This window comes from Amblyomma americanum, chromosome 1 (genome assembly GCF_052857255.1).
Source record: "Amblyomma americanum isolate KBUSLIRL-KWMA chromosome 1, ASM5285725v1, whole genome shotgun sequence".
Classification (NCBI taxonomy): domain Eukaryota; kingdom Metazoa; phylum Arthropoda; class Arachnida; order Ixodida; family Ixodidae; genus Amblyomma; species Amblyomma americanum.
Window position 1 is genome coordinate 185,387,333 of NC_135497.1, and position 14,801 is coordinate 185,402,133.

Sequence of the window (14,801 nt, forward strand, 5' to 3'; positions counted from 1 at the left end):
ATTAAAAATTTCAACCCTACATTCAGGTTTTTTTCTCATAGGGGCTCTGAAGTAGGTCACGAAAGGCTTAGTACTTTATTTTCATGACAAACTACATGTGCTGCTACAGTGTGCGCAGGGGAGTACGCAAACCCCCAAAACACAGCACAACTATGGTGGTACATACAATGCAAGAGCAAGGTGGCAACAGAATACAAAGAAAAATGAATCCCGTGGAAAAGACAGGCAAAACTTCTCCAAGAGAAGTAAAGACAAAAAGAGTCTCTCACAGGCTCAACATTGTTGAAGGGCTGAAAGTAGAGCCTCAGTGAAGTGAGCAGCACCAAGCCAGGGTTGATCACAAGAGGGGTTATCTTGTTTGCTTTTGTTTCCAGGACAATCCTTTCATACAAGTCTTCCAAGCTGCACAGAGGTAAAGTGGGCAAGTTAAAATGCACCGCTTGCCTTAATGAGATGTGATATCAGGTAGCGGAAGAACAAGGAGGACATACATGTATTCTGGTGTGTTTGTCAGTCCGAAATGTTGCGAATAAGAATGCAGAAAAGCATTCTTATCGTCTGCATTCTGCATTAATGAATGCAGTCAAATGAATGGTGGTTTGCAGTCAAATGAATGATGGTTTAGCACAAGCACCCTCACGGGTTATGATTGCAAAATGCCCTCAAAAATAAATTGTACAAACTGAGACCTGTGCATGCATGCACACTTAAGAAGAAAGGTACCCATGTAACAATTTGATGCATACAGGGCCTGAAGGTTATGAAGCTGTTGGTGTGGAGCTTTCAGTTCCAATCCCAACCACCCCATGCTTTTACAAAACAAAGTGACTGAATATATTCACCAGCTCCGGTCAAAGGAAATTCTTGACTGCCAAGACAGGACCATTGCAGCAATCTGTACAGTGAAAGGAAAGTAAAATTGTATGTATTAGCGTAGCACTACAACAAGCTAGACTACTCTTTACACCATTCAACGTCCTACTTGAACTGAAAAGGGATGCAAATGAACCTAGCTAGGTACTGCACCACAAGAAGAAGAGGTCAAGGAAAGTTTCCACAAGAATTAGTACTGATAAATGTGCAGGTGACTACTAGTTTTCACTATCCACCAAATGAAATCTGAGACAAGTTCTATTTTGCAGTTACAAATTCCTAATTAGCAGGTTTCTCTAACCTTTTCCTCACTAGTTATCCATACACCAACATTAGTGCAGTTAAACAGCTATCCATCTACCAGGTCACACCCAGCAATACAGGTTTGCTTTAAGGATGTGGCAATGGCACTAAACAAAGTCAAAACCAAATAAACTTTTGTAATAAGGCAGAACAAAATTGTAAATTACAAAGTTTAACATCCCGAAGAGACACAGGGGCCATAAGGGATGCTGCAGTGGAGGGCTCCGCATTAATTTTGATCACTTGGGGATTTTTAAAGTGCATTTAAAGATCTCACAGCACATGGGGGTTTTTTGCATTTCGCCTCCATCGAAATGTGGCCGCCATGGCTGCGATCTCACAACCTTAGGATCAGCAGCTGAAAGCCAAAGCCACTGAGCCGCCACGGCAAGTCAATAAAGCAGAACACAAACTGCATATATGCTGCAGATTTTGTGGCCACACTGAAAGAGCCTATAAAAAAAAAGCTACAGTATTTCCTAGCTTCTCGAGTAAAAGAGAACTGCACTGGAAGCATTAAAAGCCCATTTGGAACCAAATGGCAACTAGCTGGAACTGCGGTGAACTCTTTTTAAAGGGGCACTGAGGACAACTCCATCCAATTACTGTTCTCAGTAAAAATTGATTCTCCTGCTCTTTCTCTGCTGATGTTTCTCTGGCAGCAAAAGGCACGTTTATCGCAGAGAAAATTGGATTTAAAAGATCTTCCCATCTGTCAATTCAACCCCATGACGTCCTTACAGAAAAGGATAGGCTGCTACCATTTTGAAGAGAATCCGCGCCTAAAATCAACATGGATGCATGCATTTTACTTACAAAATCGCCCGGTGATGGCAACACCTGTATTTTGTTTTTTAGTCTTTTCTAGCCTATGAAAACTCAGTTTTCAGTGAGTGTGGCCCTTGTGATTAGAACGCACAGTAGCCCACCGACACAGACAAACTTCTGTTTGTCCTCAGTGTCCATTTAAGGAGAGTTCTGTCGATGAGATGAACAGTTAAGGGATCTCTGTTTAGTTTTATATAGACAGAGCTGGAAAGAAAAGTCTAGTTAACAACAAGCCATTTAACATGTGTGAACTAGTTAACACAAACTCTAGTTGAACCACACTGATAAGCAATCTGCCTAAGGGCCATTGAGACTGACTGCCATGTGATCCAAAACTAAAAATTTCAACAAAAAAATTGGAGAGGACACTTAAGCTCTGCCTTAAAGGTATGATGAGTTAGCGTAATGGGTTAGATCCCATATATGCGGAAGGTTACTCTCTACTTTACATTCGTAGATACCTGAGAGTCCTCGTACCCCTCCTGGTGCAGTGGTGCAGCGGTTAAGCGATGCGTCACTGCCCTGCGATGGCAGGTGCTCCCAGCGGTGGGCCATGTGCAGCCCAAGTTAATCTTCTCAAGCGACCAGTCATTAATTTAACTGCCAGCTGCCACAATGGGCAGTTTGCTCACTATCCGGCCCACCTGCCTCATAGGTCACTCTTTGGGCACCATCTGCCAGAGTCATACTCGTGATTTCTCGCTCACAACACTGAAAATGCTGATGCCGGATTTTCCGGGCAATAGGGCCTTTAATGCTGTCACGTTAAAAGACAAAAGAAGCATTACCCTCTCTAAGAAATAAACATTAATTAAACAAGCATTCTTCAAACTGCTAAGATAGTATGGTATAGTCTGTGGGTTTATTACCCTGAAGCTGTACAAGGGCTACGAGGGGCGCCGTAGTGGAGAGCTTCAAAATATTTTAGACCACCTGGGGTTTTTGAAGTGCACTGACATCACACAGCACTCATACAAGGTTTCTTTGCATTCTGCCTCCACAAAAATGAGGTCATTGCGGGCGGAATTTGATTCCACGACTTTGGGATCTGGAGCCAAACGCCAAGACCACTAAGCCCATGCAGTCTTGGTCAAAGGTTTCTAGGTCACAGAATTTGTTCATTGAGCCATTTAGTGGGGCACTTGCAAAGTACCGACGATGCTTGAGGATGAAAGATCCTTTTACCCTCCAAAGATCTGGTGCTCTAGTGACACTGTAAGTGCCCCGCTACACAACTCAACACCAAAACACTGCAGCCATGGGACTTCCAACAAAGGCTGCATGTTATTAAACAAAATAAGTCTTCCGGAAGCATGAGGACACTTAGCAGTCATTAGCATACATTGGACAGATGTTTTACATAACACAGCAATGGCAACAATGGCAGCAATGCTGGCTACAGCTCACAGAAAGCGCACCATCAACAACAAGTAGTGTAAGAAATTTCTGTAACACTTTTCTCTCAGAGTGCTTCAAGACAGTCTACTGTCGGAGATTAGAATAAAAATACTAGCACCTTCTTGTAGATCTCGCCCTATGATGAGAATAACGAAGGTAGAATCAGTGGTTCTGGCAGGAATGCATTTTGAGAGTGGCGAAGAAAGCTAGGCCAGGGCCAACGGTGGGGCTTTGCTGAGTTCAAACTTCACAAATCTGCTGGCACTTGGGCTACGTCACCTAGAGTGGATTACCACCATTTTATAAAGAGGACTGAGTGCAATACGAAGGGTTACTTTTGTTGGAAAAAACTTCAGGTGCCTTAATTTTCTTCTCTTGCAACTAGTTAATGTTCCTTGCATGGTTGAACCCTGCTCTGTTATCTTTTGTAATGTTTTGTCCACTATATCAACAGTGGCACTGCCAAACGCAGTGCTGCTACATGCAAAAAATGGTTGCAAATACATGTGAGAGATATCACAAGTGATATTTTACTGTAACAGCAAAATTTTGATGATACGATCATGAATGACATGAATTTGCGAAATTCCCCAGCTGATGTGCATTGTGTACAATGCTCAGAAATTCAGGTGTACCGAGCACTGTCTCGTGCCACTACGGATCATATGAATGCGGAAGCTGCGAGTGTGCCAGCAAGCAATAAGCACTGCCCTCGCAAGTCATGCAGTATGCACCGCGAGTGCCAAGTGCTGGTGCACAGCACGCACATCACCAGCGCCGTGATTGCCACTCGCCCACTATGCACTCCGAGCACCAAGCAGTGGATGCTGCAATCATCAGTCACATAGTACACACTGCAAGCACAGAGTGATGCACTGCTGTAAATAAATCCCGTTCGCCATAAATAGATTTCTATGAAAGCATTTCTTGTGCCTCAGCACGAGGGCTTTGTTGGTTTTTAGATGACACGAGTTTCAGGTGATACGAATATTTTTTGCAGCTCCAAGAGATTCGTATAATCGAAATTCTACTGGTCCTTTAAAACCATCTTGGTGCACTGGAATATAGTTTCAAGGAGGCCTAAGCACCTCAGTTAAGTTCATGCTCATTACCACTTAGGTGGCGGCCAGCTATTGTCTCTCTAAAGTCAGGGTTTGCAAACACCAACTACCAGACAGAAAGCAACATTACCATGTTGAAAAATTCAGTTTTTAACTGTTCTCCTCTGTATTTCAGCCTCACAACTGGGTACATGTCTATTTGGGCAAAGAACTATTGACTGCCTCAAAGAAAAAATTTACAATAGAAATCAGCACACTGTTCCTTTAAAATTTCATAGCAAGCTCCTCGCCATTTACGCTTGTCCCATTCCTGGTTAGCTAAGGGTGCTTATATGCTCCCAAATAAACAAATAAACTGATCATTTGGGTACTCGTGCTAAGCTGAACATATAGGCTCAACAGATTTACAAGGCTGCTATTAAGTTCACTTTGAAAGGAGTGTACTGCACTGTGTTTCTAGTTTAAATCATGCCTTTTGAAACTTCTAACTTAATAATTTTCTTTCTTACTAGATTTTTGTTCTTCGGGCAAGCAGCCAAAATTCATTCATAACAATGAAAAAACAAATGTAAGCCTTACCATGGAATCATGCTCGGGTGGCGAGAGTGTCGATGCCCTTGAAAGCTGAAGGTGCCCAAAAAATACATAAAATAAATGTAAGGCTATGTGACAAAAAAAAATAGTATTTTTAATTACATAAACCAGCACAAACTATGAAACAAGAGAGCACATTTAAGTATCAAACAAAACAGCACCCAACAACACCTGTGCTGGTGACCAATTCCATCTCGAGGCCACCTCTACCCACATCAAAAGTGCATACCATCAAACCACCTTTCTGCCAAAAGCACTGCATTAATTTCAGCACAAAGAAGAGCTTGAATACAAGTTTTCCACGGCAGCATTTTGAGGCATGCCTAGTATTTGAGTGCCTGTTTTCTATTAATGCCCGAAATCTCAAGCCTCCAAGAATGATGATATTTTAGATTGTGTCTGTAGCCATTGTTTCCACATGGAAAAACATTTCCATCAGAATGTTGCAATGATCCTAAGCTCAAGTGACCACAATTATCACCTTGGTTAAATTTAATGTGGGTCTCTCTCGGTGCTCTCTAGTTCCCACTGTCCGACACCAATTCTAAGCCACCATGCACCTGAAAATCTAACCTTGCTACTCCATTCGATCTTTGCTGTCCTGCGCGTTTCCCTTACCTTCGTATCTGCTCTACCAACAGACCAGAGACCATTAATTCTCCACATAACATATCCTTCCCATCCCCTCTTAATTTTAGCTACGATATTTCAGGATACTTCAGCTTGGATAAATATTTCTCCTGATTATTTCCCTTAATTTCACCTCGCTCATGATATGGATCTGCCACGCTCATGATATGGATCTGCCACAAGTGTTCAGCCCACACACACACACATATATGCTTGCTCACTAGTTAAAATACATCACTGCTTTTATTAATTAAAGTTGTTCCCTTGCCGGACTTGCGTTAAGTTCCTCCATATTAATTTAAACTTTGTTATGTTCTAAGTAATTTGCTCTCACTCACCTCCCAACTTGTTAACAGAACAATTCCACCAGTACACCAAAGGCTGCCGAGGCCTCTCTCTTTCAGTTCTTATCCTAAAATCTTCTCAGCCTAGCACATCGAATATTTTCTTGCAGAAACAAAGGACAACAACCCAAAAAAGAAATCTGACTAGCACAGTGTATTCACCAGTGCAATCAATGTTTACTTTAGTTGCTGACTACACATTCTCATAGAACCTTTCAACCACTTCAATGCCATGACTGGTTGTTATTTAGGTCTGTATACCTGCAATCTGTAGATATGAGGTTTTAATACAACACTGGCACTCTCTCACTAATATTGAAAAATTTGTCAACATTCCTCACTACATCTTTGTGGATGAAGAACCATTGTCAAAGTTCTTACCTATTAAAGAAGCGTCTTGCACCCATAAGAGTACCATCGTTTAACACCTAAATTCTTCACCAATCCTAAAACTTGCAAAGCTCTCAATGCTGTGCTTATTGCCTGATAGTTCGCCAAGCTACAAAGCTACGCAAGCTTCATTTTGTAAAATTCTAGCAGTGAACACTGTCAAATTATTTTCAATGGTGGCCTGCCCGAACCCCAATTAACATTGTCCTTTATAGCACTGCAGACCTGACCACTGGTTTGGCCATCTGCTTTGCAGTCACTGGACGCTGAGGATCATTGGCTTTTGAAACCCTTTGTGTCTCCCATTGTAAATGTTTAGTTCCTCCACTGACAACGCAAAAAAAGTTTTGATGTAGGTAAGAGAGAAGACAAAATGAATACCACCCTGAAATCAATGCCTGCATTTCTTATTGTCTTCAATGCTGTCTTGTGCTTTTCCGCAATTACAGTTTGGATGAAACCAGTTTTTTTCTGCAGTACTAAAATTTGTCATGTTTCCCGTATTCTGTTTTTCTATGCTTATTTGTTTGAAAACCTATTTTACTTTATTGCTTTCTCCACTAAACTACTCTTAATCAATTCAACCCCTCATAACAAAACACAAACCAATGTGGTTTACCTGAGAGATATGCATGAGGCATTCATCAATGCTTCCATATATAAGTGAAAACAAAAAAGACACTTTCTCCTGAAAAATAAAGCAAGCAAATTTTATGAGTGCATGGTTAACAACCAAAGCGCAGTCATCGGGTACAATAAAGCATAAGAAATAACATGTGATCACCCTACACAAAGAAACGCAAGTGAAACAAACATAATGCAAGAAAATTAGCTTTACAGTAAAAAGGTAGTGCTTCGAAGCCATACTGTGACACATCTGCCTCAACATGCCATTCCTGCCTCAGTGACACTTGAAAAACTGGCAATTCTCATGCTCTCCTCAGCACTTAGCAGCATGTGCCAATTTTGTCTTCGATAAAGAAAAAGGTAAATTTCTCAATAAATGAAAATGCTTTTCAAAAGTGAACTTAGCTTGTTACAGGAGAGAAATAAATTGCTGGCTGTTTAGCATTGCTAAGCATGGAATATAATTAGAGTTCTTCATTTGGTTTTACCTGATTTTTGCATTCTGAACATGTTCCTGAAAAATCGAATAAACACGATTTTTCCCCATTTCTGGGACAACTGTGCAAGCAGAACTACTCTGCCCCCAGTTGGCACACAAACGAGAGGTGGACAACAGACACAGACAAAAACCAGTCGACATTATGAAAATTGCGAGCCGTACTGGATCCACTGCAGAAGCGGCTGCTGGGTCAGTCGTCTGATGACCACTGACCTCTCTTGATTTCCCTGACCGACGATGTAGACTCGCTTCACGAGGAGCTTAACCAGTACTTGCTAGAAGCAAGCCCCACTAATACAGGTGTTGAAGTCATGGACTATTGGCACGCATGACGCAACTGTGGGCTAGCAAATGTAGCGTCGATAATTTCATGCATAGCTAATGGCAGCTACGATGTTGAGAGAACGTTCTCTCAGCCGAGATACCTCCAAAGAGCGGACAGGTCTCGAATGGAAACCCAAATGCTGTGCATGCAGATGATTAGGTATGTTAACAAGGACACGTAAAGAGTCGATGACCAGCGTGTGTGAATAAAAGGTTTTATTTCACAAAACTGATCAAGGCTCTTCACTGCCAGTAACTCTTAATTAACAAAAAAATGCCAAATTCCAGAATATTTTCTTGAGAACTCCAATTTTTCCCCGCTTACCAGCCTGAACCACAACCCTAAATGTTACGCTGCAATTAAAAAATTCGAATAAATTAATAGAGTATGAAAATTTAACTCGATAAAAAAAAATCTGAATTTCGGAATGTTTTCACCAAAAACCCGATTTCTCCCCTATTATCAAGCTGAAAAATAGCGGCCGATTTTTACCCCCTGAATTTGAAAAAATATAAAATCTGAAAATGAAGAACCCTAAATGTAGTGCAAAAGCAGGTTTTTGCAGGTGGACACTAAAGCCACCTACATGAATGCGCGGCTGAGGTATCCACTGACCCAGGGAGCCAGTTATGCACATTTCCTTTCCTTTCATGACTTTTGTACACAGATGGAAGATGATGAAGATGATGGCGTGCAATGCACAGTGCGAGAGCGTGTTACAGTTTAGCACGAGGTGCGATAGGCTGCGGCGATAGCATAGCCCTCTTGTGCAGTGGCCAATAAAGCTGATCTGTCCGTGTTGCCGCAGGTGTGAAACCCAGTAGCGGCAACATTTATTTTATTTCTGCAGATTTCCAAGTTCCCAAGTATTGGAGTCCAACAGCATAATAAGAGCCACCCTCAAAGGAAACAAATCCTTCGTCAGCAGCGCCACAGCCATTAGTTCATCATTTTACAACACCACAGGCAGCACACACACAAAATAGTGAATGGGATAGACAATGCTGCGCACCACGAAAGAAGGAAAAAAAGGACTGAAGAGGCCAAGATGGCATTTTTCGTGTTGCCAGAAGAGCACCTATCCCTCCATACCAACTACAACACCATTTCTGACCGCTGCTTAGAGCACCGAAACAAGAGGGCCTCTAAAACCACAGTGCTACTCACCAAGGCAAGTTATCCTCATCCTTTTGCCAAATTTTGTCTTCGATAATGCTCTGTTCTCCATAACGATATTCCCTGTGGAGCATTGCTATATGCTTCAAAGATTAAACTAAATTTCTGAAAACGAAACTTCGCAGCACCAATGCAACTGCAATATGGAGAGTGAATGTTGAGACTTTTGAACGTCTTGGGAAATAATCGTAAAGCATCGTGGTGCTCTGTTGAGGCCAACTACCATTTGGAGTCTCATATGTCATTCGACTAAAATGTAATTTCAACGTCTCTGTGTAGCACCGGTACTAGACCAAGCGATGCAGTGGACATAGCTCTAATCACCATAGAGAGCCACCAGGGAGACGTTATGCTTCAAGTATTTTTCATTTCCCTATGGGAGTGCGTTAAATAAATCTGCTGACAACAGCAAGAGTCCCGGGCCTTAGTGCAACCTTTCTACTGATAACAAGGAGAGACAACACTATGTGCCAAGGTGAAACCAGTCTAGCAAAGAAGTCAATCCATGGCACAATAAATGACGAAGGAACACATGCAATAGGATGAGATGCTAATGCGGTCTTAATTCAAAGCACAACCAACTGGCTCAATGTGCAGAAATCCTGAGACTAACATAGGTTTCTTAGGTGGCCCTTGGAGATAGAATAAAAATTTCAAACGATGCAACCAAAAATTTGGATGATGTGCACTTCCATTTGTAAAATCATGTTTCCGTGTTTAATATCTTGAAGAACAGAGCTTCTAAAAGCTTAGTGAATAATTTGTAACAAATTAGTGTGTCATTGTGAGCCTTATAAATGAGTAGCGTTAATGTTAATATTATAACGAAACCTGCTTACAAGAAATGAAACCTTGCCATATGCCCTGGCAAAATGCAGACATGTGAAATGAAACTAAAGTGCTCCTGAGAAATGGCGTGATCTGTAAACAGCCAAAAATTCTGACCAAGTGGCAAAGCAAACCAAGTAATAACAAGAATGTGGTTCCAAAGCCCAATCCTTACTAAAAGTTTTTCAACAGTTTTCGTAACAGCCATCAGTGCATTATACATAAAAACCAGGCAGGTATAAAACTTGATATGGAAATCTGGAACTTGAAGCTAATAATAAGCTCTGTACAAGTTTAAATCCTCACAAAGCTCTGCAATTAATACATTATGAAATACACCTTAGCTTTGAGGACTAAGCTTACTTACTACAATAAAAAACACACACACAATACACACATGCACACGCAAGACAATAAATATCTGATTCAACACAAATAAGAATTTAACATACCCTCTTGAACACATAAGGCTTAATGAAGTTTCCTTCCAGCATCTCCACCACCTGGTCATTTTGAAGATTCATGACACTATTCTTGCTGTACAACCTGTGAAAAGCATGACAGTGGAACATACCAAGCCACATAAGATAGAGGTCAAGGAATGCAAATTTTGTAAGATATTAAAAGTGACATACTTGGACAACAAGGGCCCAGTCCATCTCTTCACAATACTTGCTTCATTCAGTGGAAACTGCAAATGTAGTAATGTGCATTTCTTACAGAAGCTTCTTGCATACAATTTGTCGGGCTCTATTGATTAATAGTATTTATTAAGATAAGGGCATCTGAGGTCAAAAGTGGCACAGACTTACACTGAATGATTTCAGGATGAGACAGAAACTTATAGCAAGTGATGGGTATTATATAACTATGAGCGACCTTCAATAAATAGTAAAAGCAGCAGTAAATTGCCCGCACATTTTAACAACTTCAAAATTGTGAACTGAGTAGATAGCATAAAATTACGACCTCATATAGACTGTTCAACTAAAAGAGACAAACTGTAAAAGAAAAAATTTCTTTAATGTTGAGTGTTATTGCCAATGGGATTAATGAATAAGGTGAAAGGAAGAATATAGGGTGAAGTGGAATGCACTGCTTTTACACTTCTGGAAAACATGCTCTCTGGTTACTCTTGCGTTGATTATACTCATATAAGAGTTGTTATGCCCACATGTGTCACAAAGAGGGCAAAAGTTTGACATCAGTAGATATGAGCGCATCCGGTGTTTATGGCCTATCCTTAATCTTGTCAAAGCCACTTCAACAAAGCGATTTTTAAACTATTCCTCCTAGTCACCACAGATGAGGTTTAATAGTATGCATTTCACCATCTGTTTCTTTACCCTATTTAATTTGTCATATTTGACTTATTCTGTGTTTAATGTGGTGTCTGCTATCTAGGTAAGGAATGTGAGTAATATCAATAGACCTCATATTTTTGGATGCTGCCCCCTTGTCAGCTTCTTCATTTCCATGTATTCTGCAGTGACTAGGGGCCCAACAGAATGTTATTTGAAGACCTCTGTTTAACAACCCCATGATACGCTCTAACAATGTGTTGAAAGTGTGATTTATATTTCTCCATGCACTCGAAAGGGATGAGAAAACACTCATTGAGTCCGTGTATATGACAGATATTGTTATTCTGTTTTCTAAGATCTTATCTACAGCCATGAGGATCATGACTGTTTCAGCAGGGAAGATAACAGCATTCTTGTTTATGGTTTCAGTTGCCGAGAGCAACTCTCCAACAACTGGTTCTTGGTTGGTTTTTGGTTTCCGGGGAAAGGAAATGACGCAGTATCTGTCTCGCATATCGGCCCACATCTGAACCCTGCCATAAGGGAAGGGATAAAGGGGGGACTAGGAGAAGAAAGGAAGAAAGAGGTGCCGTAGTGGAGGGCTCCGGAATAATTTCGACCACCTGGGGATCTTTAGCGTGCACTGTCATTGCACAGCACACAAGCGCCTTAGCGTTTCGCCTCCATCGAAACGCAGCTGCCGCGGTCGGGTTCGAACCAGGGCACTCCAGATCAGTAGCCAAGCGCCCTAACCACTGCGCCACCACGGCGGGGTTCCAACAACTATAGACATAACGGAATCTGTTCATTTGGAACCATCAGTGTAGAGCTAATCACAATCGTATTTTTCTTGATTGGACAGAAAGTGCTAGTGAATAGATGCAGTGGCTTTTCCTCATAGGAACAGCAAGAAACTATTTGTCACACTCAATGGGTTGAGTTAACCATGGAATTGCTATGTCACTCATACATTTTGTTGGGCAGTTATCAAGGGACACATCAATTTCATTCTCTAGTGTTCTCATTCATGAGGAAAGTCTGCTGGTAAGTTGGTTTGCTGGCATACAGCTTCGATGCTGAGGTTTGAATTAACAAGCTGCGACACGGGTGATCTCCTAGCAATTTGACCTCCAGAGTGTACATCACAAATAGGTATGTTCAATGTATGAATAGACTCCACACATTGGCTACGACATGTAAGGTCTGAATTGGACTAGTTCTGAAGGTGCCAGCAGAGATGCGAAGACCCATGTGATGTACTGGATTGAGAGGTCTTAGGACATGTTCCCTTGCTGATTCGTACACTACATGCATGAACAATTTGTTCTTGAAAGAACCAAAGTATGGTGCAACTTTAGTAGGCATTTTGTATTGGTGCCCCAGGTGAGGTGTTATGTTCTACGATGACAGGCTCCGGAAAACACTATAGAGAATATTATTTTACATCCATTTTCATTTTGAATGCTTCAACATTCTTTCTTAGAAATAGGTTTGGCAGGTGTACTATTGTCCAGGTCTACAAAGCAATAGTGCCATGCCCTGTGAATATCATTTTCTACACCAACTATGGCAATGATTTGAAAGGCACCAAATTATTGAGCTCAGCTCAGTGAAAAAAATTTTGTTATTCTATTACAATGTCTGCCATAGAGGCTGCCATGGAGTCTGCCATGAAGTCTGCCATGGAGTCTGCCATATGGAGTCTGCCATTACCTGCCACTGCTTTGGAGTCCGAACCTCCCATATGCATAGAGTTTTACATGGGAAACTCTGGAACATAGCGTTAGCCCTAAAGGTAGTCTAGTATTAGTATAATTTGAATTCGCTACAATGGATGAATAGCATTGATCTCCGCATTCGTTTGCAAGTGTATGTGACTTACCAGCTGCAGGAGTTCTACACTGTGTTTACTTTACTGCATGCAGGTCTAATCATTACAGATGAGTATAACAATATGGAGCAGAAAACAGTAATTTTCGTACCTTAAGTATTGGATGATTAATGTCTTCAGGCACAAAGAGTATGGACTTTGAGCACACCTTGAGGCGTCCCTTTTGCCTCCTGCAATGAAATGTTCAGACATGGAATAATTGCTCATGGTTGACGAAGGGACAAAGCTCAGGTCAGTCTCTTCTCACCTTCTTTGCGCTTCTGCCTCCTTAAGATTATCAGGATACAGGTACACACTGTAATCCTTGAAATAAATTTCTCCAGGCTCTAGCAGAAGAAGAGAAAACCTGCAAAAAAGATGGATGCGTTCCTGCCTCAATTCCGAGTACCAATCTGAAGTGTTTACCCTGACAGTAATTTTGATTGCATATTTTTACAAGCACAAATTTTGTGGTTAGTCTAATCCTTGCTGGTGCATCTGATCGTTTTCCAACCGCAGATTATATTACCTCCCTGAAGTGGCCATAGGGAGGTCTCAAACGTCCTGCTAGATATCATTTTCGCATTCTCGCAAAGGGTACTCCGCGCCCAGTTATAAACAACACAGCAACCACACGAAACCACTCCCAAGCTTGTACAACAAATAATGTTTCAGAAGGTTTCGCAACCAACCGAAATCATGCTGTTATCACACTATTGGCCACATGTCCTGCAGATAAGCAAAAAGACTGACTACGGCTTACTGCCGACGATTCCCCCAAGTTACAGAAATTCCGCCTGAACACATGAAACGGAGCAATCGCTGCACTTTTCCCGGGTGCAAGTACCAACCCGTAACACAACAACAACGTATCAAGTAGTGGGGAAGTGCCAAGAAGGCTCTTGGTTACACACCAAAATAAACGGATTGGTTTTGTTTTGTACGTAACTCAAGTATTTGCATTTTTTTTTTTTTACGAGCAGCCAACCCCAGAATGATTTGCGTTTATAACTTGCATGCGGTTGGGGTTGCTGCGAAAGAGAACACCTACCTTTCCGAGTTGGGAGGTTCGATGAATGCCATCACGGCGGACTACACGAATATCCAATGCTGTCAGACTTCCAGCATGCTACAGTTCTGTTTAAAACACCCCAGACAAGGCATCGACAACCCCGCAAGGCACACAACTTCAATAACTGCACAGCTATACATGAGCGAAAACCGGCGAATACAACAGAGCAGCTGCCAAAGAACCAGCCTCTCTGTTGCCCCTCCTCTTTCACCTCCTCTCAGTTGCAATAGTTGAGATTCAAAACCTTGGAATTATACTAACTTTCGGCTAGAAAAGGCACTGCAATCACAAGCAGCAGTGATAAGTTGATTTAATCTGTTCTAAATTATCACACGTTTGACAATGTCTACACACTTTAAATCCTTTAAATTCCTCCCGGTCACACCAGGTGATCTCGCCGTTGAGCTCTTCAGTTTCGAAACCATCGCAAATCCGCGTATCTGATTGTCGTGGAAATGAATTAAAACACGTTGCTTTCATCCCGCATTCAAATTATTATTTTTTTAATATGTTATTAATATTCGCTGCTGAAGAAAGACTAGTTATTAGCATCCCTCGGTTTCTCCGGCGCGCCTTTTTTGAATGGTTTTCGCGGTTACTCAGTAGTTCTCAGGTTATTTTTCGTTAATTTATCGGTGCCCTGAGCTTATACGGGTGTGATCGGGTGCGATTAATATTT

At 41.5% G+C, this 14,801-nt stretch overlaps 1 protein-coding gene across 3 annotated transcripts in view; it reads right to left on the bottom strand.

The window, feature by feature from the left end:
* LOC144114339 (protein FAN-like) overlaps positions 1 to 14,503 on the bottom strand; it is an 80,205-nt gene extending 65,702 nt beyond the window's left edge. Inside the window, exons 1-9 of one of the 3 annotated variants that reach the window (XR_013311016.1) lie at positions 14,102 to 14,474; positions 13,319 to 13,417; positions 13,163 to 13,241; positions 10,512 to 10,567; positions 10,329 to 10,422; positions 7,041 to 7,109; positions 5,043 to 5,087; positions 843 to 895; positions 270 to 402 (exon numbers count right to left, since the gene is read on the bottom strand). Coding sequence is in view for 2 of the 3 variants with exons in the window: in XM_077647991.1 (XP_077504117.1) it covers positions 270 to 402; positions 843 to 895; positions 5,043 to 5,087; positions 7,041 to 7,109; positions 10,329 to 10,422; positions 10,512 to 10,567; positions 13,163 to 13,241; positions 13,319 to 13,417; positions 14,102 to 14,133 (660 nt within the window). In the remaining variant the exon portion in view is untranslated. Of the gene's footprint in view, positions 1 to 269; positions 403 to 842; positions 896 to 5,042; positions 5,088 to 7,040; positions 7,110 to 10,328; positions 10,423 to 10,511; positions 10,568 to 13,162; positions 13,242 to 13,318; positions 13,418 to 13,579; positions 13,612 to 14,101 lie in introns of those variants that run through there. The other 2 variants (XM_077647991.1, XM_077647992.1) reach the window with 2 other exon arrangements.
* Positions 14,504 to 14,801: the final 298 nt, after the last annotated feature.